Here is a 25781-nt window from a genome sequence, read left to right as displayed (position 1 = left end):
TTTAAAGTTTTATCCAATAATTCTAAATTATTTCCCTTCCTAATGTTTAAATACCTTCTTATGACGATATTTGCCGCGAAAAAAAATAACTACAACGTAATGAATCTACCTCTGTTGCTATTTCGAATTCCATTATATTCTGTTCCCTAATCTGACTAAATCCACAATACTTAGGCTAGCAGCGGAAAATCACAAATCTTTCAGACAAGCTTAGTTTATTGTTGTGCTTGTATAAGGTGAAACATAAATGAAAGTTGAATGCTGCTTCTCTGAAACAGATGTTCTTTGGGTTAAAGGAAATTCCGTATAAATTTTCTAAAAACAATGATAAGGTCTGCGCACATGTTTACGGACTTATTATCTTAGTTCAGCCTACCTTACTTGTGTAGTAATCGAATATTTAAAGTGCCTGCTCAATTCCAAAAAAATATACAATTGCCAAGATTACAATTTTGTCAGTACTTTCCAATCACTTATCAGGATTATTAACGTGTTTTTGATGTAAGGTAAGAATAAATATACCTCCAGCGATAATCGCAGAGCTTCTATGCACAATCAATCGTGATACATAATCTAGGTAGATTGATAAACGCGCCGGATCCCACTAATGTGATCTATCCTAGCACTCATCTGTTGTATTTCTAGTGGATTACTATTTGTCTGATCCTGTTCATATAGACACTACATGGTATAAATATTTTGATTCATCATCTTCGTATTTGGCTCACTATTTACAATTTCCGCGCCTATGCAACACTAACGGGCTTGTTGTATCCAACTGAAAATACTTACCAAAGACCGGATATCTAACGTCGCTTCAGTAGATTGGACAACGTTCGTATGTGTTTTACCAGTTCCGATTCCATGTTGAACGCTTCGGCGTCTATAAGCTCCTTCAAAGCGCTCAACTTGGGCATGTGATGGATGTCCTTGATGTTTAACAACTTTTGGAATACTTCAGTCCAGACGTGCTTCTTGAGATACCTACAAACCAAATTCGTGGCAGAAGAAATCAATTTGAAAACCGAGTCAAGCTAAAATTACCTTGGCAGTTTCTGTTTGATATCCCAACCGGAATCGTACTTCTTCGTCAGCTGCATATATTCGCCGAACAACATCACGTGAATCGTTCCCGCCACACAGAACAAATCCGTCTGATAAGACCACGGTCGTCCTTCCTGCATCTCGACGCATGTGAATCCATCAGTTTGTATAACCTGGATAATGGTGGGTAATGGTTAAAAATGGGGCGCTTAAAAATAGGCAGAAGCAAAGCCATAGATGACATACTTTTTTAAATTGCCGATTCTTTTCGAAGAAATTCATATCGATGGCACAGCCAAAATCTATCAACCGCAGTGTGGGTATGTCCGATTCGACTGTTGGTCTGAAATTAGAAAACGAGCTGATTACTACACTTCTATTAATTTTAAACTTAGCAAATAAATAGTAGTTTTGTCGCGAAAACCATTTTCGCTCCTGGCAGAAAATTCTATTGCAGCTGCAGTCCGTCGAGTTATAGGTAGCTGTAGCATTTATCAGAGCCACCCCTATATATTTTGAGGGAACATATTTTATAGTCAGCGGACGAACTTCAACGATCAACGATGCATAAACTTTGCATCCTTTCACAGAGTGGTAGTTCAACACATTTTCTTTGCCCACAAAAGTATCCACAAAGCCTCAAGGAGATTACCTATTCGATAATCTACCACGTTCTAATTGAGGGTAAGTTCATTTTAATTAAATGAGAAATGAGATGAATGTATTATATGTGCGTGAAGTTATCAACATGTTAATGAATTGCATTTTATTAAATTCTGGGAGTATGTAATGGAGGGTCCTTACGACTGTGCGGGTTTCGTAAATATGACGCGGATTCACTTGCTGGCGTAAATTTGAAAAAATATATGGGTCAAATGTAACTGAGTATACATTAAATGAATATTTGTAAAAATCTACTAAACTTTACTAAAAAGAGTGTATTTTCATGAAGAAGTTCCAAATATTTGGTTGGACAAATCGAGTCTAACTGTCATATTGCTTGATCTCCACGCAAGCTTGTCTTTCAATTAATAATCAAGACAAGTTACATAATTTATTGTTGTAGGAATGAGGGAGGAACAGCGAAAAATATAAAATAAATGAATCACATTCTGCAAGCCTTGCTGCAAGCACTGTCGATAAATTGCAGCACTGCTTTTGATGGGTTAAATAAGAGATTGTATTGTACGCGCAGCTCGAACATGAGTCAACAGCTGCCCAAGCAACGACGTCAAAATCATCATAGGAGATTTGAACACTCAGGTTGGCCAAGAGAAAGAGTTTAGACCGACTATTGGGAAGTTCAGCGCTCACCAGCTGACGAGCGAAAACGTCCTACGACTAATTAATTTCGCCGCCAAGAATATGGCCATTCGCAACATCGACATCCAAAATATTCTTCCATATCCTAACATTTGGAGAACACCACTGCAGATAAAATCACAAATCGACCACGCTCTAATTGATGGCCGGCACTTCTCCGAAGTTATCGACGACAGACATATCGTGGTGCTTGCATCGACTCTGACCACTATCTGGTGATGGTTAAACTGCGGCCAAAACTATCCGTCATCAACAATATTCGGTACCGACGACCGCCGGTTACGAAATGGTGAGTTGACATCCGGGAAGGAGCGCCTAACATAGCTCTGGTCCTCACAAGTTCCAATAGTCACGCTTCCACGGGTCTTCCAATAATAATTGACCGCCAGGTAAGGGTTGCGTACTTAGCTGGTGGTGTAGCCTGGGTACTGTTGTCCTTCTGACATCAGCTAGAGTGAGAGGGTTCGTCCTGTGGGGTCTGCCTAGGATGTGGTGGGGTTCGACAGTGGGCTCTGTTGAACTTCTATAAAAAGCTGCATGTGTCCCTAAGCAGGCTTTATCAAAGCAACCGTGTGCCGCTCAAGGCCCACTAGCCTTGTCATGTTGTTGGGTGGGACTTTAAACAAATTTGACCCGACTGATCGAGCGTCTGTTCACTAATGAGCTGCGGCTTCAACAGTGTTTGTTCTGGCATCCAGCGGCTGAGTATGAAATGCTAGTCCCTGGAAGCTATACCTAAGATGGCAGCCCCATCCCGGTGGATGGGGAACCTTGGGCCAACAACCTACTGTTCCCGAAACATCGTGTTGGAGAATTCGCAGCAGAGGCAGACCCAGAGGCTCATGGCGGCGAAGCCTCAATAAAGAAATAAAAGAAGACGACCGAAATCTAACCTGGCAACAGGTTAAAGCGATAGCTGGACAACGATCAGAATGGAGATCTTTCAAGTCAGCCCTTTGCACCACCGGAGGTGTACAGGATCCATAAGTAAGTTAAAGTGTTATCTGTTTAGATAAGCTAAATAAATGAATTATTAAGTTTAAGAAACTTTTCTCTGCGTGTTGACATCCGCACCCACGCCAGCGAGCTTTTCATCGCTTCTCATGGCCTTCAGTATATCGGCGTAGCTTTTGCCCTCGGCTTTGACAATAATTACCTCGCCTCTGTCCCTTCGACTACGGCCATTGGAAGGTGCGTCCTTTGGCATACGAGCGTTACCCTTCTTGGCCACCTCTCCTTTCTCTCTCTCTCGGCCGTTTTCTATGCGGCTTCCTTTTCCGCTCGTTTCGCTTTCACGACCTTTCGCTTTTGGGATTCACGACCTTCCTCCATGGAAGGCCTTACTCCATACGAACCTCAGCGCCCTTTTTGTTAGAGACACGTTCTTTAGGGTCAGCCGTTTTCCTGAACTTTTTTCGACGTTTGGCCGTATTCTTCCTCTCTGCTTGTACTGCCTTGGCACTAGCTCCTTTCAGATCGGCTTCTAAGCTTACTGAGCTTAAGAGTTACAGCGGTGACGGGCATGCGTCTTCGGAGTTTTGCAGTCTGGCGTTCCGCCAGTTGTTTTTCTTCAGTGATGAGCCGAATCTTTAATTCGGCCTTCTTCCTGGCTTCCGTATCCTGCCTCACTGCCAACTCCTTCTCCTCAGTAAGTAAGCGGATCTTTCGTTCCGCCTCCTTACTGCCCTCCAGCAGGGACCTCAATTCCTGCTTTGCTTCTACCTACAACGATGTTGCAGTGCGTCATCACAGATATCATTAGATCACTGCTATATTTCCCGTGGTTATCCAGAAAGGACACAATAACGTCGGAGATGTTCGTGATCAGCTTCATTTTTTGGCTTCTGCCTCGTTAAGTCAGTCAGTCAGAGTGGTGCCATCCATTTTGTTTTAGGCTTGCGCTTCCTCTACCTTACACTACTTCTGCAAAAGGATTTACCTTGTTGCCGGACGTTTCACCTGCTTCACTTGATTTTAGTGATAAGACTTTATAGCGATTGGGCCCCCTTGTCTTCGAATGAAGTAGTCGCCGTTGTGATCCCAACGATATCTGTGCTTGCCGAGGTAGCAGAGAGGCCATGCGAGGGTTGAAACTTGCTTATTCAGAGCCAGATAGATCAGCGCTAGTCATGAATTATCATCTGAGGCTACTCCCACCCAGTTGGCAAAACATGGACGGCGTGCTACCAGGCCCGCCACGGTTTGATGGGATGAAAGACAGCCTAACCATTAGTCTACCTTGACTGGCATTAGTCTCAATTCTCTTTTCAGCCAATAGACAATAAAAATGAGACTTCTATAGCATTTAAATCTGTTTCATATAAGAAACAGATTTAAATGCTATAGAAGTCTCATATGGCTCGTATACGAGGTTCAACTTTTCGAGTTTTCAGCCATAAAATTTCACTGTTTAACCTTAATTAATTCAGTCTCATTCTAAAGTCCCAGCAATAATAAACTTAGACAAGAAGCTAACAAGCTAAGAACTTGAAAATTAAACCGGAAGGTCCATTGTAGGGTAAACTTCTATTGACATACTTACATTTGCATTAGCAGGAAATTATCTGGCTTAATGTCGGCGTGAACAATATTGCATTTGTGTAGATACTCCACGATAGAAAGGATTTGGCTGCTAAAGTGCATAACCAGCGACTCGTGCATTACCTGTAACATTGCACAAAGGAGTAAAAATGAACGAATAAAGTTAACCATGCTGCCAACTCACCTTAGTGGTAGCAGTACGAATCGTATTATTAATATCAAGCAGAGAACCATACTGCGAGAATTCCGACACCAGAACGCTAGCATTCGGTGCAATCACAGCCGAACAGATATCCATAAATCCCGGTAGCTAAAATAAAACGCAGCATGATTAAGTCTGCACATCGAACCTCGCACGTTGTAACTTACAATATCCGAATTTTTAATCCGTTTTTTAACCTCTGTACAAATATACAACTCCCACGTGTTGGCTGGTTTCTGGTATTTGATGGCAACCACCGCACCGTTAGAAGTGTTGACCGCCCGGAACACAGAGCCGTACGAGCCCCGACCAACTTCCTTCTCCACGCTGTACGTTGTTCCTCCTAATGATGCATTTTGCGATTTGATCAGCTTGGGAAGATTACTATTTACAACCTTATAATTATCCCGATTTTCCCTCGAGGGAAAATCAATTTTTGTAAGGAACGCTTTGCACAGTTCGCTACTGAACGGATCCAGGAACGGCTTGGCCAGGTGAGTATCGATAATGGCCAAAGCTTTCTCCTTCCGTCGCCGCTTCCCTTCTTCGTCCTGTTCCGTCTGGAAGTAGCTGTTCTCCACAACGGTTGAGTTCATCGAGTCTTCATTCTGACCCAACGAGAGATTCGATTCGTGTTTCTTCAGATACCGGAACGACCCAATAGGGGTGGATGTTTTCGAGACACCCCCAGATGTTTGGGTTTGGCGCATGGGAGTAGAACAGGAACTGCCACCGAAGTTAAACGCACCGTTACTGTTGTCTCCCGCAAAAGAAATATTGCTGAATGAGGTGTTGAACTCCGAGTTTGATTGGTAGGAAGAATCGTTTTCATCCGAATCTTCCTCTTCGTCATCGTCATCTTCGAAGTCGTCCTCCTCCGAGTCCAGACAGTCATCCTCTTCTCGATCGTATATATCGTCTTCGTCATCATCGTCGTTGGTAAACCGCGTAGCCTTGGATTTGCTTTTGTTCTTTTTGCTAACAACCTCCGGCGAAGATGCACCGTATGACCGGGATGTGTCGTCGTTTTCTCCCGAAAGTGAGAGTAGCAGGTTGGCGTCATTTACGCGATTTGCCGGAACGACAGTAGCATCAGGATCGTACTTGGAGGATGGTTTGGTCTTGTTTGGAGATGATTTGCTGCTCTTTTTGATGTTGGTCTTCGAACGATCCACCGGAGTAACTGATGCATTTTTACGCTGCGGTTGTGATATGGAGCCGCCGGAATTGTTGCTTGTTGTTGCAATAGAAGGCACTTTCTTGGGTTTGTGATTGGATTCGTGATTGGACGCTATGCTCGTAGAGCTGGTAGCGATTGGTTTTGGCTGTTGATTAAGAATGGGAACGTTTACAGGACTAGGCGCCAAAGACTTCTCTTTCTTGAACTTAATAGTGATGGTTTTGCTTTTGCTGGTTCCGTTCTCTGCTGATGTTGAAAATCGGATTGTGGAGGCTTCAATTTGTTCTTCGAAATCGTCGCAGCTGTTGAATTCGTTGTTGCGAACATTGACAGGGGGCGGCTTAACTGCAACAGGAGGAGCCGGTGCACGTATCTCAGGTTGTGGGAGCTCTTTGGGCGGTTGAAGCTTCTTTGGGCGATGAATGATACGTGGTCGTTGGATGGGTGGTGTTGGTGGAACTTGTTTTGCCGGGGGTTGAATATTAGGTGTTACGGGTTTTGGTGCAGGGGGTGTGGGTTGGATGGCGGGTTTTTGATACGTGGGTTGTTGTTGTTGTTGTTGGACAGGTGTTTGAGGTCTGGTTTGGGCGGATGGTGGATGCGCCAAAGGTGGCGCTTGTTGTGTAGGAGGTTGTGAGAGATGTTGCTGCTGAAGATGATGATGCTGGGGGTGGGGCTGTGGATGTTGAGCGTAATGGTGAGGAGACTGTGCATGGATAGGAGACGCCTGGTGAACCGGTTGATTGTGAGAATAGTTTGGCTGATTGTAAGTTCCATAATGACTGTTTTGATAAGCCCCTTGTGGTTGATATGCAGCCCCGGGTTGATTCGTTGACGGAGCCTGATGTTGAACAGCGTGTTGAATGACTGGAGTTGCCACCGGCGATTGATATTGGCTCTGTTGAGGCTGTTGATGTTGCGGCTGTTGTGGAGGATATGGATGACGATAGGGAGGATAATTGCTTTGTGCGAGAGGCTGTGGGTTCGTCTGTACCGGTGAATGTTGCACGGATTGGGATGGAGCTGGAGGATTAGCTGGATGATGATGTTGCTGCTGGGATTGATAATAGTGGTTTGCGTGTTGTATTGTAGATACTGGCTGAGGTGGGGCAGGAACAGCAGCAATTTGCCTCGAAGGCTGTTGATACTGAGGCAGCGATTGAACTGCTTGTTGAAACGTAATCGATTGATACTGTAAAATTTTATATAATAATCAAACATTAAAAATAGAAATAATAACGTTACCGTATTGAGTTGATGATTTCAAACCATTTCCAATTCTAGCAAATGCTTCATTTCTACTTTCTATTAAAACATCTGATTTACCTACTATGCGTAGTTCGATTCAATTAGAAAAATTGACGAAGAAAGACTAATTATTTCAAGAATAGTGGATACCTTCACTAGTTGAGATCAAATATGGTGAAACAAAATGGTTTGAAATAGATCCACAAAGCAATAGTATCCACTAACCTGATTAGACAGCGGATAGTTCCGTTGAGCTGCTCCTGGATGCTGCTGTGCCTGAGCATAATTTACTTGTTGTTGTTGTTGTTGTTGTTGTTGCTGCTGTTGTTGTTGTTGCTGCTGTTGTTGTTGTTGCTGCTGTTGTTGTTGCTGCTGATACTGCAGTTGCATCTGTCGTTGCCGCTCTTGACGTAGTTTTTCCGCTTCTAGCTGTTGTTGCTTTATCTTTTTTTGCTCTTCCAACTCTTCTTTCCGTCGATACCACTTCCGTGCGCGGATTTCCTCCAGCGAAAATTCCATCGTGGGCCTACCAGTGTGAAGATCCGGATATACAAACGCCTTTGGATAGCAACACTTGCGATTGGCTTCGTATGGTTCCTCCAAGCACAGTGGAACGTCCCATCGTTCATGATTGGACCGTGCTTCACGAACGAAATTTTCCGGCAACCGAATACCGGTAGGTTCGGTATCAACTTTTTCCTCGGGTTGCTCTTCCAGTGTGTAGCCGGTCATATTCGCATCATCGTACACGTAATTTAAAGAAGACGATATAACATAAGCTGAATTGTTTAGATTGCATTCAATCATGCTTTCGTTTCCAAGGGCGTAGTTTTCGATTATGACCGACCTATACTCGGCAGGACGAGATTGCACAGTTTGTTGAGCAGGGGTTTGGACAAGGGGCTGGGGCTGTTGAGCTGGTGCAGGTGCAATTTTTTGAGCGACCGGTTGGGGAGAAACATGCGGCTGAGGCTGAGGTTGAGGAGGCGGCTGCACCACTGGAATCGGCGGCGGGATTTGTACAGGCTGAATAGCTGGTGGCCGCGTTTGTGTGGCCACAGGTGCTTGCGGGTGTGGTGGTTGTTGTTGGGGTTGTAATTGTCGTTGAGGAGCAGTAAGCTGTTGTGCTATTGGATGGGTTTGTTGCACAACTGTTGATTGTACTGAAACAGGGGTTGGCGCTTGATGCGATTGGTGAATCTGTTGCTGAAGATGTTGATGCTGAGTATAATGATTGTGATTACTCTGATAGTAAGTGGAATTTTGTTTGTCTTGCTGATAGTACTGCTCAGCTGTTATTGTAGCAGGAGCAGGAGCTGGAACAGGTGTCGATTGTTGCTGATGTTGTTGTTGTTGTTGTTGATAGTATCCTGCATGATTATAATGTTGCTGGTGTTGTGGTTGCGGATGATGTTGAGCCTGAGATTGGGGATGATGTTGATGGGGCTGTGCAGTTGTTTGGATATGGTTCTGTGTTTGCTGCTGGGGATGATGCTGATGTGGATGTTGCTGCTGTTGCTGTTGTTGTTGATGCTGCTGCTGCTGCTGCTGCTGCTGCTGCTGCTGCTGCTGTTGCTGTTGTGTATAATATTCCCCATTTTCGGTTTTCATCTTTTTCTGAGGCGGACTCAGCGAAGTTATCTGCTGCCTCTGCTCCACCAACGTATTCGCTGATCTTTTCTTTGACGAGGCATCGTTGTACAACATCCTTTGTGCTATAGATAGCCGGAATTTGTTCTGAGCTTCCTGAAGTTCCTCCATGGGTTGCGCTTTAACCTGGATGCCCAGATTGTAGATTGATTCAGCCTGTTTGAATGCATTAGCAGCATCGTAATAGTGCGCCCACCCAATGTAGAAACAGGCGCATTGTGTTCCAACATTCTTTTTATACAGGAATTGGTACAAGTTCAAAGGATTTGCCTGCATGTCAATCTAGAATAGGAAACAAGCTTAGTGTTCATAATAAATCCTTATCCATATATCGCTGGCAGACAAAAAGCTGAAGAAAGAGGATAGTTTAAACACTCCAAGTTCAAACACAAACAGGGAATGAAAAACAGCGACAATTACAACATTCCTTGATTACAAACAACAAGTCTTACTTACAGATCTATTCAGTTCTAAAATTAGTGGGACAAATTGACTCGAGTTTGAATTTTATGATCAAAGGTAACATGGGATAATTATGCGTAGAACGACAGTAAATTGCTACCTAGGATATTTTTGTTATCAATTTATAAGTTCCAACGCATAACTTTTCACCAGTTTCAATACAGAATACGATTGCATTGCAATAACAAATTATGGACAAATACAATAAGGATTTTTTATTGAAAGCGCTCTATTTCTGTAATTACATACTGTACGTTGCTTGAAGACTACACGTGTTAGAAAATCCTCCCAGATAAGATTTTAGATTTTTCCTGTAAAGATGTATTGTTTTTCTGGTAATCTGGTTGATATTACCAGATTACCAAAAATTCAATACATCTTCCCCTTAAAATCTGAATTGTTATCTGGGAGGATTTTCTAACACATGTGGTCTTCAAGCAACGTACAGTAAATAGGGAAATAGAGCGCTTTCAATAAAAATTCCCACACTAAGGTTACGTAAACAAAATAAGCGAGATATTATATCATCTATCCTTTTTTTGAGTGCGTTCTCCTACTTACAAATTTCATCCATAGTTTCACCATCCGCACATCCTGCTTGTAATTTTCGAAGTTTTCAAAGTTCGACAAGCACTGTTCCAAAATCTTCCTGAAGCCGCCGTCCTTGTCGAACACTTTGTGCTGCTCCAACCAGCAAATATAGTTGAACCAAATGTCCAACGAATCCGCCCCACTGTAGGCCCTGATGGCGTCCTCCCAAGCGCGCTTGTCGGACTCGTACCGATTGAGGGCGGCTTCCGTTATGTGATGGGAATTCATCGTGCCACCCTGGTGTCGATTTTCAGCCGACTGGTTTCCTCGGTCGCAGATTTCAGTTATGATGCACCCTTGCCCGGTTCAATATATAAGTACGGTTAACATCTGGACCTATGAATGAGATTAGAATAGAGATTATGTGATAATATGTTCATTTTGAAGCGTGCTTAATATAATGTTCTTATAGGTTACGCTGAATTAACCCTTTCCTACCAGGATTATCCACTACTTCAAGCATAATTTTTCATAACGACGTATGTAACAAATATGAGGATTCGAGAAATCCTTTGCAGAAAGTTGGCAAAACTTTTTCTAAAACTGTTTTAAAACTAAATCTTTTTTCAATACTTTTTTCCGCTGGCATGCATCATTACAAGACACGTAATAAGCGTGCTTCACAGTAAAGCTCAGTTCATTCAAATTCATTGTGAAAAACGATAAAATTATACATACACCGGTATGCTACACGTACGTCGGTGTACATTGGTCGGTTTTCCATAGTGCACGATTGACGCAACTGCAGTTTTGTTTTGTTTTTTTTTGTTACATAGGTCGCTCTTAGTTCCCATATGTTAAAGCGACGTATGTAACAGTGAGACTTCAAAAATAGAAATTTTTACATACGTCGATTCGCAAAAAGATTGAATTAAAGAATTTTAAGATCTGAAATCAGTAAAATCGATGCGTATTATATAAAGCCGCGTGTGATTGTCACGTTGTATTAAAAACCCCGTTTTGTTAATTTTGTTACATACGTCGTTATGAAAAATTATGCTTGACTTGTATTACCCAGCTGGGTGATATTTCTAGAATACCAAAAAACACGGGTCGATGAATGAAGAAAAATGCGTTTGGAAATTCTTGGAATGCACGTTTGAAAATGTATTGATTTCAATGTGTGTTCCCGACTATACGGGGCAATATGAGCCACCATTTGGGGCAGTATGGGCCACCCATCCAAAACGTTTATTTAGGCGAAAAAAGTATCGTAGTATGGAAATATACGATATTCCTACAACAGTATGGGGTATTCCATTCCAAATAAAATTATTAAACCGCACAACAGCGGACTGAACCGATTTGCCACTCTTCACCGTTTGAACAGCCACATTTAAATTCAAGCATAATTTTTCATAACGACGTATGTAACAATTATGATGATTCGAGAAATCCTTTGCAGAAAGTTGGCAAAACTTTTTCTAAAACTGTTTAAAAACTAAATCTTTTTTCAATGTTTTTTTCCGCTGGCATGCATCAATACATGTTACGTAATAAGCGTGCTTCACAGCAAAGCTCAGTTCATTCAAATTCACTGTGAAAAACGATAAAATTATACATACACCGGTATGCTACACGTACGTCGGTGTACATTGGTCGGTTTTCCATAGTGCACGATTGACGCAACTGCAGTTTTGTTTTGTTTTGCTTTTTTTGTTACATAGGTCGCTCTTAGTTCCCATATGTTAAAGCGACGTATGTAACAGTGAGACTTCAAAAATAGAAATTTTTACATAGGGTAAAATACGGCATTGGCAGGGTGCGAAAGTTGTTGGCACCCTCAAGAATATTTGAATTTTCCAGCAAACATACACTATTTATGAACATAATTTTCATCCAATTACACAAACTCAAGTCTAGGCTTTCATTTGAATAAGTTGTTAGTGCAAAAGTAGCGATTTTTGAGGAATTAATCACCGAAACAAATAAGCATCTGCGAAATCCTTGCCATTATTGCATTGCCAAAGAAAGCAGCACACGAATAGCAAACTGTTACTTACTTTTTTGGATCGCCTGTTTCTCCTCTTTATTGTGTATGGCACGACAAATTAAGTATGTAAATCACTTTTTACACTTTATCGACACTTGATTATCACCACAAAGAGCAAATTTATGCAATTTTTGCTCTATGTTTCACTAAATAAAATCAGGACTGTTCGTTTTCTTTGGCAGTAGCACACTTCGAAATACAGCGAGAGAATGTGTTTGTGAGCATATCAAACACACGCTCAAAAGATACCACGCTCAATTATATGTGATTTGAAAACTACGAACAAAATATCCGGCATTGGCATTTATTTTAAAATTGTGTTAAAATACAAATGCTTCTATTCAGATTTTTACGTAGACCGTGAATTATATCAAAAGTTATTGCCACACCGCACCACAGTATCTAGAGGGAAACGAGATTGCTGATGAGCTAGCCAGGAATGGATCTAATGAAAGGTTCATTGGCCCTGAGCCCTTCTGCGGGATCTCAGACTGCTCTGTAAAAATGGAACTGAACAAATATATGGTCAGTCAAATCACATCAAACTGGAATGCACTTCCCCATACGAGCCAATCCAAAAGGCTCGTAACGATTAACCCCAAGAAAACCCAACAACTATTAGGTCTCAACAAAAGGGATCTCAACATCTACACCGGTCTAATAACTGGACACTGCCCTGCAGATACCATCTACAAAAGATCGGAACAATCCAAACCTCAAATTGCCGCTTCTGTGACGAGGAGAGAGAAACATCAGAACACATCCTCTGCTATTACAGTGCACTCACCCAACGTAGGTTCAAAGTTCTCAGCAAGCCCTTTTTAGGGCCTGCTGAAATATGGATCTTATCCCCCAAGGACGTGGTTGGCATCATAAAGCTAGTCTCGCCAGAATGGGGGAGTCACATACTGTAACTCAGGATCTCTATTCATCAATAATAGATGGTCTTGAGTTCAGTCGATACCAAGGTATCTCAGTGACAAACATGTTACTGAGATAACTTGCGTATTTCACAGCAAAAGGGTATATCACAATAGTCCTAAAATCTGGACGCAGTGATCTTCACCCGACAAACGAGGACAGTATTTTAACATTTTGTGGCTGACAGGACTGACAGGACAAATTCAATTCTTTCCAAGCTCATCAAAAAATTCATAACCATGCCCGTTCCTACATAGCGCATTTCAACCATAATTAATTGCCTACTTTTAAGGTATTATCTATTATTCAACTGTGAAACGTAGTGTATGAATGAGGTGGCTTCAGCTGCTGGATAGGACAGTGCTGCCCATTATCTAACATATGAAGACTCACGAGGTGGAATATATTGTTAATATACTATACTGGCAGAACCAACGAACTTCGTTTCACCTAAAATTGATTAATTCTATATTTTTTACATTTGAAATTTATTATATTATAACAAACATATCATGTAAGGACCTTGTTTATTTGAAACTGGTTGATATACTTTTGATTACGTGTGTAGACTCTAAGGCATTATTTACATACTTCAAGGATTTCTTGAATAACCATAGACAAAAGCTGCAAATCTCGGCAGCGGACAAAAAGTATATAAGTCTTCAAAATGGCCAAAATTATTCAAATAGGTTGAAAACTGTAAAAGTTATGAAAATTTCAATATCTGGGTACTCGGGAACCCTCTTTGCCTTTGGGTTAACTTTGATTTTCAATGTGTTTAAATGCTTTTGCCTATCTGTCTACATGACATAAAATTAATGTCAAGGCTAAAAATTCATGTTTTGTTTTAAGCCAGTTTTGATAATTAAAAAAAATTGTTCCAAATTTGAGTGAAGCGAGATGAGCGTGCGGCCGATTAATATGAATGAATTTTTCTACTGGAGGATGTAAACAACCAGTATTTGGCACCAATACATTTCCAGTTTTCTTGTTCCATGTCTAGTTGCTGAATGGAGCAAACTCATTGCTGATAATAGAAATTGCTATGCCAATAGAAGAAACGATGACCTGTACTTTAATATTGAATTTACTGAATTTGTGGTAAAAGCTGTTAAATTTAGTGAATACCAATCATCAAAGGAAGAGCATACAAATGTATACCAGTTGAGCTGTACCTGTGTTTTAGTGTAATTATTCATTATTTTTATATTTCAATTTGGCGAATGTCTTAGACTGCCAAGAATAGGTATTTTCCCCTACGTCGATTCGCAAAAAGGTTGAATTAAAGAATTTTAAGATCTGAAATCAGTAAAATCGATGCGTATTATATAAAGCCGCGTGTGATTGTCACGTTGAGCTTGAGCTTGAGCTTGATTGACTGCTCGTAGTTGCTACTCCATTATGACCAGATCAGCTGTTCTTGCACAGGGAACCAACAGATGTTTGCTTGGGACTAGCACACATCTTCGATGTACAAGTACTGGTGATCTCATTTGTTAGGTCATACTGGCGCCTGCCACGTCAGAATGCAAGTCAATGTAGGGAAGGGGGAGGAAATGATGATGCAATAATTCGCCCACTGCAAGCCGAATATACCTCTGCACTTGCCACGAGTTCATGCGGAATCTGTTGGAATTTCTGGGTTAGGTTGGAGAGGCAGAGGTCCGCCTTGGTTAACGAGCTGCCAATGTGATAGATATAGGAGAAGGTAACTGATGGAATTTCTAATTGGATGTAGGAAACGAGCTCTATAGTTCATTTCCAATTCTAGCAGATTACTGTTAGAATACTCAAGTTGAAGGTATAGGAATAGTAATGGAAACGGTATGGAAGTCCATTTCCAGTTCTAGCGATTGCTAGAACATGAGAAATAAAGAGAAAGATACAAAGTAGGAGAATGGAACGGACCTGGGATTGAACCCACGACCTCCTGCGTATGAGGCAGAAGCAGTAGCCATATGACTACCAAGCCCGCTTATTATATAAAGCCGCGTGTGATTGTCACGTTGTATTAAAAACCCCGTTTTGTTTACTTTTGTTACATACGTCGTTATGAAAAATTATGCTTGAATTGGTCAATGGTCATTTTTTCTGTTTCGATCGCAGTAATGCGCTGTTGTAATTTTTCCATAATAAATCTTACATATTATATGATTATCTTATTATCTTATCAGATTATCTTCCGTCGTCTGTCACCATTAGTGAACGAGTTCGTGGGAAGTTATCAAGCCGGCTTCGTTGACGGCCGCTCGACAACGGACCAGATCTTTACTGTACGGCAAATCCTTCAAAAATGCCGTGAATACCAGGTCCCAACGCACCATCTGTTCGTTGATTTCAAGGCGGCATACGACAGTATAGACCGCGTGGAGCTATGGAAAATTATGGACGAGAACAGCTTCCCTTACCAGACTGATCAAAGCAACGGTGGATGGTGTGCAAAACTGTGTGAAGATCTCGGGCGAACACTCCAGTTCGTTCGAATCGCGCCGGGGACTAAGACAAGGTGATGGACTTTCGTGCCTGTTGTTCAACATTGCGCTAGAAGGTGTCATGCGGAGAGCCGGGTGTAACAGCCGGGGTACGATTTTCAACAGATCCAGTCAATTTATTTGCTTCGCGGATGACATGGACATTGTCGGCCGAACATTTGCAAAGGTGGCAGAACTGTACACCCGCCTGAAACGTGAAGCAACAAAAGTTGGACTGGTGGTGAATGCGTCAAAGACAAAGTACATGCTTGTGGGTGGAACCGAGCGCGACAGGGTCCGCCTGGGAAGCAGTGTTACGGTAGACGGGGATACCTTCGAGGTGGTCGAGGAATTCGTCTACCTCGGATCCTTGCTAACGGCTGACAACAACGTTAGTCGTGAAATACGAAGGCGCATCATCTGTGGAAGTCGGGCCTACTACGGGCTCCAGAAGAAACTGCGGTCGAAAAAGATTCGCCACCGCACCAAATGTGTCATGTACAAGACGTTAATAAGACCGGTAGTCCTCTACGGACATGAAACATGGACAATGCTCGAGGAGGACTTGCAAGCACTCGGAGTATTCGAGAGACGGGTGCTTAGGACCATCTTTGGCGGTGTACAAGAAGACGGTATGTGGCGGCGAAGAATGAACCATGAGCTCGCCCAGCTCTACGGCGAACCCAGTATCCAGAAGGTAGCTAAAGCCGGAAGGGTACGATGGGCAGGGCATGTTGCAAGAATGCTGGACTGCAACCCTGCAAAGATGGTGTTCGCTTCCGATCCGGCAGGTACGAGACGACGTGGAGCGCAGCGAGCGAGATGGGCAGACCAGGTGCAGAACGACTTGGCGAGCGTGGGGCGTATTCGAGGATGGAGAGATGCGGCCTCGAACCGTGTATTGTGGCGTCAAATTGTTGATTCAGTGTTATCTGTATAGATGTAGACTAAATAAATGAATGAATATTATATGATAATATTTTTGTATTTGACTACTGAAAATTGAACTTGTGCGAATTTTAAGACTTGATATCTTGCTCAGTGCAAGTATGCCCATATTGCCCCATAGAGACTGGTTTTGGGAAAAAAAAAATATGATGAATTCAGATTTGTATCAATACAAACACATGTGCACAATATTCAATTTTAATATATCTTTTGATTGTGGTATATTTTTGACCTGTATTTTAATCAGTTTTGTGTCAAAACCTTATTTATAAACTTCAAATCTTATAATAATTTTGCCTATGCAGCGAAAATGTACATTTTCAAGTGTATTTTCATGTTTAAATTGAAGTTCAATACGGTTTTCACGTTGATGCATATGTGGAGCATCCTCTTAAAGATCATATAACTTTTACATGATAAAACTTGTCAATAAGCTCAAAATGAGGGTGGCTCATATTGTCCCTACTGCCCCTACATAGGGTTAAGTCACTGTTCTGTGTTAGATTTGGAAGATGAAAAAAATTTTACCTTCATTCGAAAAAGAAAATTTAAATGCATAGAAATAGACTAAAGTCAAATTTTATAATATTATGTTTATTTTATTTTATTTCAATATTTCTGCAATTAGTATTCTAGGTTTCTTACACTGAGATACAGATTACCTTACACCAGTTTTTTGGGCATTACACAAGTTTGGTACAATAATGACAAAAAGAATAATTCAAGACAAAATTTTCAAAACGACTTATCTGCTTTTGTAAACAAAGATTCGAACAACGATTTGACGAATCTGATAGCTCTACCACGCAAACCAACACCATCAATAGGTAGGTGAAGGTTTCCGCTAACTGTTGATGTTGTTGATTTGCGTGGGAGAGCTATGAGATTCGTCAAATCGTCGTTTGAATCTTTGTTTACAAAAGCAGATAAGTCGTTTTGAAAATTTTGTCTTGAATTAACGAGTAAGGGAAGAAAATACAAAACAACCTTATAAGGTTCAAAACAACGGTTTTGTACAGTACAGCAATATTTTAGCAACTGGATCTAATCGTGAACGGCCGCTCACAACAAGGTATACTGCCTATAATCGCATATTTGTCCCATATGAATAGGGAGCCCGGGCATCAGGGACTATGTCCAAGGGCTTGACGATCCCTCCCCAGGCCATCTGCGAGTTGTGGGGCTTGCCTAGGATGTGGTGGGGTTTGACAGTGAGCCCTGTTAAATTCCTATAAAAAGCAATAAGCTGCCTGGAAAACCAATAACTACTAACAATATAAGAGATATTGCGACTTGATATAATCGGCAAAGACCTAGGCGACGAATAAATGATCACGATTGGAAGCTAAGCTTGGAACATGGAACTGCAAGTCGGTAGGTTTCGCAGGTTGCGACAGGATGATCTACGATGAATTACATCCCCGCAACTTCGACGACATGGCGCTGCAGGAGATTTGTTGGACAGAAAGTGTGGAAAAGTGGGCATCGAGCGGCTACCTTCTACCAAAGCTGTGGCACCACCAACGAGCTGGGAACCGGCTTCATAGTACTGGGTAAAATGCGCCAACGCGTGATTGGATGGCAGCCAATCAACGCAAGGATGTGCAAGCTGAGGATTAAAGGCCGTTTCTTCAACTATAGCATCATCAACGTGCTCTGCCCACACGAAAGGAGACGACGACGAGAAAGAAGCGTTCTACGCACAGCTGGAGCAGATATACGATGGATGCCCACTGCGGGACGTCAAAATCGTCATCGGTGACATGAACTCACAGGTAGGAAGGGAGGAAATGTATAGACCGGTCATCGGACCGAATAATCTGCACACCATATCGAATGACAACGGCCAACGATGCATGAACTTCGCAGCCTCCCGCGGAATGGTAGTCCGAAGCACCTTCTTTCCCTGTAAAAATATCCACAAGGCCACATGGAGATCACCTAATCAAGAAACGGAAAACCAAATTTGAGCACGTTCTAATCGACGGTAAATTCTTCTCCGACATCACGAGGAGCCGCAGGAGTGGATGGAAGGTGTCGTGTGTCCTATCTACAAAAAAGGCGATAAGCTGGATTGTAGCAACTACCGCGCAATCACATTGCTGAACGCCGCCTACAAGGTACTCTGCCAATTTTTGTGCCGTCGACTAGCACCATTTTCAAGGGAGTTCGTGGGGCAGTACCAGGCGGGTTTTATGGGCGAACGCTCCACCACGGATCAAGTGTATGCCATTCGCCAAGTACTGCAGAAATGCCGCGAATACAACGTGCCCACAAATCATCTATTCATCGACTTCAAAGCCGCATATGATACAATCGATCGGGACCAGCTATGGCAGCTAATGCACGAACACGGATTTCCGGATAAACTGACACGGTTGATCAAAGCGACGATGGATCGGGTGATGTGCGTAGTTCGAGTTTCGGGGGCATTCTCGAGTCCCTTCGAAACCCGCAGAGAATTACGGCAAGGTGATGGTCTTTCGTGTCTGCTATTCAACATCGCTTTGGAAGGGGTAATACGAAGAGCAGGGATTAACACGAGTGGTACAATTTTCAATAAGTCCGTCCAGCTATTTGGCTTCGCCGACGACATAGATCTTATGGCACGTAACTTTGAGAAGATGGAGGAAGCCTACATCAGAATGAAGAGGGAAGCCAAGCGTAACGGACTAGTCATCAACACGTCGAAGACGAAGTACATGATAGGAAGAGATGCAAGAGAAGACAATGTGAGCCACCCACCGCGAGTTTGCATCGGTGGTGACGAAATCGAGGTGGTAGAAGAATTTGTGTACTTGGGCTCACTGGTGACTGCCGAAAATGATACCAGCATAGAAATTTGGAGACGCATAGTGGCTGGAAATCGTACATACTCCGATCGAATAGAGTGCGCCGCCGTACCAAACTGACAATCTACAAAACGCTCATTAGACCGGTAGTCCTCTACGGACACGAGACCTGGACGATGCTCGTGGAGGACCAACGCGCACTTGGAGTTTTAGGAAGGAAAGTGCTGCGTACCATCTATGGTGGGGTGCAGATGACGGACGGTACATGGAGGAGGCGAATAAACCACGAGTTGCATCAGCTGTTAGGAGAACCATCCATCGTTCACACCGCGAAAATCGGACGACTGCGGTGGGCCGGGCACGTAGCCAGAATGTCGGACAGTAACCCGGTGAAAATGGTTCTCGACAACGATCCGACGGGCACAAGAAGGCGAGGTGCGCAGCGGGCAAGGTGGATCGATCAGGTGGAAGATGACTTGCGGACCCTCCGTAGACTGCGTGCGTGTAGCCATGGACCGAGCCGAATGGAGAAGACTCATATACCGCACAGGCCCCTTCGGCCTTAGTCTGAATAAATAAATAATAATAATAATGACATAGACATTGTCGGCCGAACATTTGCAAAGGTGGCAGAACTGTACACCCGCCTGAAACGTGAAGCAACAAAAGTTGGACTGGTGTGAATGCATCGAAGACAAAGTACATGCTTGTGGGCGGAACCGAGCGCGATAGGGCCCACCTGGGAAGCAGTGTTACGATAGACGGGGATACCTTCGAAGTGGTCGAAGAATTCGTCTACCTCGGATCCTTGCTAACGGCTGATAACAATGTTAGTCGTGAAATACGAAGGCGCATCATCTGTGGAAGTCGGGCACACTACGGGCTTCAGAAGAAACTGCGGTCAAAAAAGATTCGCTACCGCACCATTGTGTTATGTACAAGACGCTAAAAAGACCGGTTGTCCTCTACGGACATGAAACATGGACAATGCTCGAGGAGGACTTGCAAGCACTCGGAGTATTCGAGAGACGGGTGCTTAGAACCATCTTTGGCGGTGTGCAAGAAGACGGTGTGTGACGGCGAATAATGAATCACGGGCTCGCCCAACTCTACGGCGAACACAGTATCCAGAAGGTAGCTAAAGCCGGAAGGGTACGATGGGCAGGGCATGTTGCAAGAATGCCGGACAGCAACCCTGCAAAGATGGTGTTCGCTTCCGATCCAGCAGATACGAGACGGCGTGGAGCGCAGCGAACGAGATGGGCAGACCAGATGCAAAACGACTTAGCGAGCGTGGGGCGTATTCGAGGATGGAGAGATGCGGCCTCGAACCGTGTATTGTGGCGTCAAATTGTTGATTCAGTGTTATCTGTTTAGATGTTAACTAAATAAATGAAGTTGCATTCAATAAAGCCTATAGTTGATCATTATTGAAATTGATAATATAAAACCGGTCAATTATTTCAAAAGTTCTGAATGTAGTGGTCCGTAAATGGAACACAACCGTTGTCTTCGTCAGTACACTTCTTGTGAGTCATGTATTCCAAGTAGCCTACTCTGGTGATCTAGTCTACTACATCTCTCCTTTGTTTTAATAAAGTTTTAAATATAATTTGAGCATCGTTGTATCTATATTATTGGTACATGCTAGATGCTAGAACTTTAAACATGAATGTTGTATTTCTTGTTGAGTACAGTTGCCTTCATAACGATTTCCTAACTCCTAGAAATAAGACGCTTGACCTAATGATTGAAGTCAGTTTCAGAGGATGTCTAAAATGTTGATATTGATTTTAGAATATTATTGAAAAGACAAATAGGTATCATTAACGAATGTCATCACTGCGTTGAAAACGGTGGCTTTCCTTACAAGTAAGTAATTGCATGCATCATTGTAATTGGTTGTAAACTATTTTTTTTTCTTGATGAAACCTAATCTCTCTTTCTCTCCTCGTTTATTTTATACTTCGCCATATGAATAAATAATCAATAATGGCATTTTACCATTCAACAAATTTTGGAAATAAAAAAAATATTCTGCTACGAGAGACTATTTATTAATTCATAAGAAAAATCTTGATGATCAACTCTGTACACAAACCATTACACTAATCGATAGATATCAGTGTTAATCATGTATTCCTGTTGGCTAGTTGGTCCACATCATCTTTTTTTTTCTTAATTTCTTTGCTCCTAATTTAAGCTTGAATTTTTTTGTTTTTTTTTACAAAACCATTTTATATATGCTTTTACATAAACCAACTAACGTTCTTATTTACGTTCGTTTGAACATTTAAACAAACGTCAATTGCTGTATTTTTTCCGTATTCGCATTTTTTTTATTGTTATTTTTGAGTTAATTTAATTCATCTTCTTCATTATCCAATTATAGATTTTTGAATCACATTTGCCCATCACAAACTCGCTACAACAAAATTTATTACTTGTTGGGGAGGCACATTAATATGCCTAGATTGAATATTTAAATTTAATACACATTTTTGTTAGTGAAGTATTTTTAACGCGTTCAACTAATATAAATAATTTATGGCTTAACAGAGCTTTATGAACTTCTTAAATTAACCAATTTAAAACTTACCGGTTCCTTAAATGTATACGTCGATTTCAATCCTATTTCCATTTCGGAACATATAGAGCCAATAAGCTTCCTGACTAGTGTAGTGGAGATGCATTGTGTTCCAGCCAATAGTGTGAGATATCTATAGCTTGATAGTTACCTATTATATAGTCATCAACATTTTTAGTAGCACATGGGTCGCTCATGTAGTGCTAGTTTACTGCTAGAATAGAATAATATTTTAGTTCGTGTGCGATCAACACAGGATTTTCAGACGTTTCAGTTTTTTTAGCTGTAACCATGGTAGCAAATGAATATTTTCTAACAAATTTGAAAATTCAATTTCAGGTGCCAAATGGGCTGAGAAACAAAGGTTCTCCTACATTTGGTCTTTTGACGGACTAGGGTTACACATGGTCCCTCTTCGTCTCCCTCTTCACTTGCGGACTAGAATTTAGTATTCTCTGCGCAACGTTACCAGGTATACGGACTGGATTACTCCCTTCGTTTTCCTGGGTTTTCTGCGGACTGGAATTCTACATTCCCTTCGCCTAGCTACCAGTTTTACGGACCAGAATGCTCTCATTCTCTTCGTTTTACTGGGTTTGATCTGCGGACTGGAATTCAGCATTCCCTGCGCACAACTACCAGGTATACGGACTAGAAAACGTCTTCTCTTCGTTATCCTGGATTTTTTTATAATTCCACAACATGATAATCACTATTCTCTATTCCATTATTTTTTTTAGTGATTCAGAATACAGACATAATTTTTAATAATCAGCTTTACCTTATCCATCGTTTTTTTTTTTCAATATTTTCATATATGAAAGCCAACGTTTAGACTTCACTTTATACTGTTCTTCAATTTGACTTGAAAATTGACAAGAATGAAAATTGATTTATCCTCGTCGCCAATGTAGTGGTCCGTAAATGGAACACAACCGTTGTCTTCGTCAGTACACTTCTTGTGAGTCATGTATTCCAAGTAGCCTACTCTGGTGATCTAGTCTACTACACTGAAGAATATGGTGGATTTTCACTTAGTCATGAGCACAAAGCGTTTGTAAAGGTTTGTTAGGACAAGATTAAATAACAGTGTTTTGATTTTGTCAAGACTGAAAAGCCATCTCCGAATTTGTAAAGGTAGGCAATTATTGTTAGTACAGTGGTGTTCGGAATAATAGCAGTGAAGGCCGATTTTCATACAAAATAGCCAACTTTGGCATGCTGTAACTTTGTTCCCCGATGATCGATTGAGCTGAAATTTTAGCAGTGAGCTACATATATGTTGAAGTTGACATACATGAAATATCAAATTTATTAGACAGCTTGTTGAAAAATGGCATACCAGGTCAAATTATTCAAAATAATAGCAGTGCTTAGTTTATATAGATATTGGCTAATTTAAATGTCATATTCCACAATTCATATTATTAACATAATCTTCTAGGTATCCGTTATCACCTACAAACAAGTTAATAACTATTCATTCAATTGTTTTTCAGATATTTACAAAAAAAACTGTTTTGCTGCTATTATTCCGAACACCACTGTATGTTACAAACTAAGACGAAGTGTAACAATTATATCGACAAAGGCATTATCATTGCTAGGTGGATTTATCCGGGTTTTCCAACTTATTCTTATTTCACAATTATTTGCAATAGAAATTGAACCGGTGAGCAAAATATACAGAAATGTTTGTCTTGCGTGATACTTTGTTCCTAGGGCAGGATCATTAGAGCATTGTTATAAAATGTCAATTCGGTGTTCTGGGACTATTTACCAATGTGTAATAGACATTTTTTAAAACATTATTTATAATTCTGGATTTTTTGATAGAACTGGATCTCTTGGAAGAATTCGATAACATTATCAGACAGATTATTGTTCCAAATACAAAGTGTGAGAAGAGCCAGCGGGATCACAAAATTTTCACGAAATGATATAACATTTCGACATTAATGTCGTTTAAAATAATTTATTTCTGAATTAGTCCCATATCACGAGACCGTCACGAGACAGCTGGTATCTAAAAAGTTATGGAAATTAATGTAGCCAAAAAAGTCGATTTTTACGCGTAAAATGCAACTTCAGTGTATTCCAGATTTGATATAACATAAATTTTCGATAGTATGTATGTCAGAATGCAAAAAAATGTTTCTTTGTAAAGTGGCTTAGCTCTATATCATACAGTTTCTAGTTATTTTATAGAAATTTTCATATTTTTTTACTATACAAAAAACAAAAATCACGATTTTTTATAAAAAAGTAACCAAACGTGAATATAATATTTATTGCGTAACACTTGTTATGTACCATCATTCATTAAATATTAATTCAATGCTTATCGCATAGTGAATATAGGACACCAAAGTTGGAGAATATCCCAAATCAAGGATAGTTAAATGGACACAATCATTTTATCTATTACTGAATTCTGTACAAAATGTGTAGGTTTCTCTGTAGAAGAATCAACATTGCCTATGCATAAGCTAAAATAGATCTGCTTACCAAATCTCTTCCATACTGCCAGACTTTAAAGCCACCCATCAGTTCGTGCCACGCAAGAATATCCAAACCAAAACAAAAACATTTGATTCAACAGAGAAATTTTCATACAAAATAAACTACACCCGACAAAGTTCAACGAAGAATAATGCACTCAAGAGGGGTTGCAAAGCGCACCCAGGCTATGCCACCGGAGCAAGAAGCACCTCCTCCACAGAGTATAGTACTTTAGCAGAGCGGTCGAGTCAGCCGAGAACGATGATGCAAAACAGCAACACGAAGGGAACTACTGGGTGCGGGGACAAGAGGGGAAGCGCATCGTTCATCTTTTTCAACTCGGGCTCCTGCTGCTGGCTGGTGGCCGTCGCGAACTTTTCCTCCACTTTTCACTCCACTTTTTCACGCACCAAATCCACCCCAAACCAGCATCCCACATGCAATTTCCATTCCGGTAATGTTGAACAACACTTTCAGTGCACTTTAGCTCAAAAATTTGACCTAAAACTAGCAAAATAATGAAATTTACCGAAAACAACACTCACTTTTCACTCGAACAGTGTGTGGCGAGAGCAGGACAGACAGATGCACGTCATTGGCCATTCCGTTCACTCCTCTCGATGAGAACTGTCAAAATGTCAAATAAGACGCCAATGAAGTTTAAGGAACGTCCGCCAGATGGATACGTGTGCATGCAATAGAGTGAAATATTTCAGTACGTTTACACTCAGAAAAAAAAAACATATCAAGCATATTTTTTCATAAGGACGTAACAAAGGTAAACAAAACGAGTTTTTTGCAAATTGAATATCTTTCGGATGCTTGATTTGTCCCATCTTTACATGCACAGCAAAAAATAATGTAATTTACATCGATGTAAAGTGAGAGATGTACAAAATTTCCTATGTATTGATGAAATTCAAATGCATATAAACATTCATTTGAATTAGCAACACTATAACCAGAGACCGGCGGAGTGAAAAACTGTCGAAATGGCAACGTATGAAAATGCATGAAATCGTGAAAATAATGCTGGCAGCACTTGAACTTTTTGCTTGCTTCTTATGGAAGCAAAAAGTAAACAAGTCGAAATGGAACCGCTTTTGACGGTTCGATTGGAAACAAGATGGCGTCTTCGCCGATCTCTTATTCTAGTATTTCTAATTTGAATGTGATATTGTCGGGCCGCCACCAAACCGGACCGCGCGATTGAGCACTCGCGACAATTTGAAATATTTCATTAGTAGTGCGCATCATGCACGCATGGATGTACTATCATGCGCACTAATCAGAAATGAGTTGCGACGTCTGATAACTGCAGATATT

At 41.3% G+C, this 25781-nt stretch overlaps 1 protein-coding gene across 3 annotated transcripts; it reads right to left on the bottom strand.

The window, feature by feature from the left end:
- Positions 1 to 25084, bottom strand: LOC134223415 (uncharacterized). 3 transcript variants are annotated; one of them, XM_062702551.1, is made up of 10 exons: positions 24462 to 24945; positions 10212 to 10577; positions 7875 to 9470; positions 7764 to 7844; positions 5278 to 7482; positions 5093 to 5218; positions 4910 to 5031; positions 1291 to 1387; positions 1045 to 1217; positions 1 to 984 (listed from the first exon to the last, which is right to left on the bottom strand). In XM_062702551.1, exons 2-10 carry the CDS (start codon positions 10467 to 10469, stop codon positions 807 to 809), a joined length of 4836 nt encoding a protein of 1611 aa, XP_062558535.1. In that variant the 5' UTR covers positions 10470 to 10577; positions 24462 to 24945; the 3' UTR covers positions 1 to 806. The 3 variants fall into 3 exon arrangements, with proteins under 3 accessions (XP_062558535.1, XP_062558534.1, XP_062558533.1); XM_062702550.1 differs by lacking the exon at positions 24462 to 24945 and adding an exon at positions 25001 to 25084 and having other exon boundaries at positions 7764 to 9470; XM_062702549.1 differs by having other exon boundaries at positions 7764 to 9470; positions 24462 to 24944.
- Positions 25085 to 25781: the final 697 nt, after the last annotated feature.

Source organism: Armigeres subalbatus, chromosome 3 (genome assembly GCF_024139115.2).
Source record: "Armigeres subalbatus isolate Guangzhou_Male chromosome 3, GZ_Asu_2, whole genome shotgun sequence".
Taxonomy (NCBI): domain Eukaryota; kingdom Metazoa; phylum Arthropoda; class Insecta; order Diptera; family Culicidae; genus Armigeres; species Armigeres subalbatus.
The sequence above is the reverse complement of the archived record's forward strand: the minus strand, read 5'-3'. Positions and strand labels throughout refer to the sequence as shown.

Coding starts and splice junctions, on each gene's coding strand:
- LOC134223415 (XM_062702550.1), bottom strand. CDS start 10,469: ATGAATTCCCATCACATAACGGAAGCCGCCCTCAATCGGTACGAGTCC. Junction 9,471..10,211: donor TGAAACTATGGATGAAATTT/GTAAGTAGGAGA, acceptor TTCCTATTCTAG/ATTGACATGCAGGCAAATCC. Junction 1,388..4,909: donor AATTTCCTGCTAATGCAAAT/GTAAGTATGTCA, acceptor TTCTAATTTCAG/ACCAACAGTCGAATCGGACA.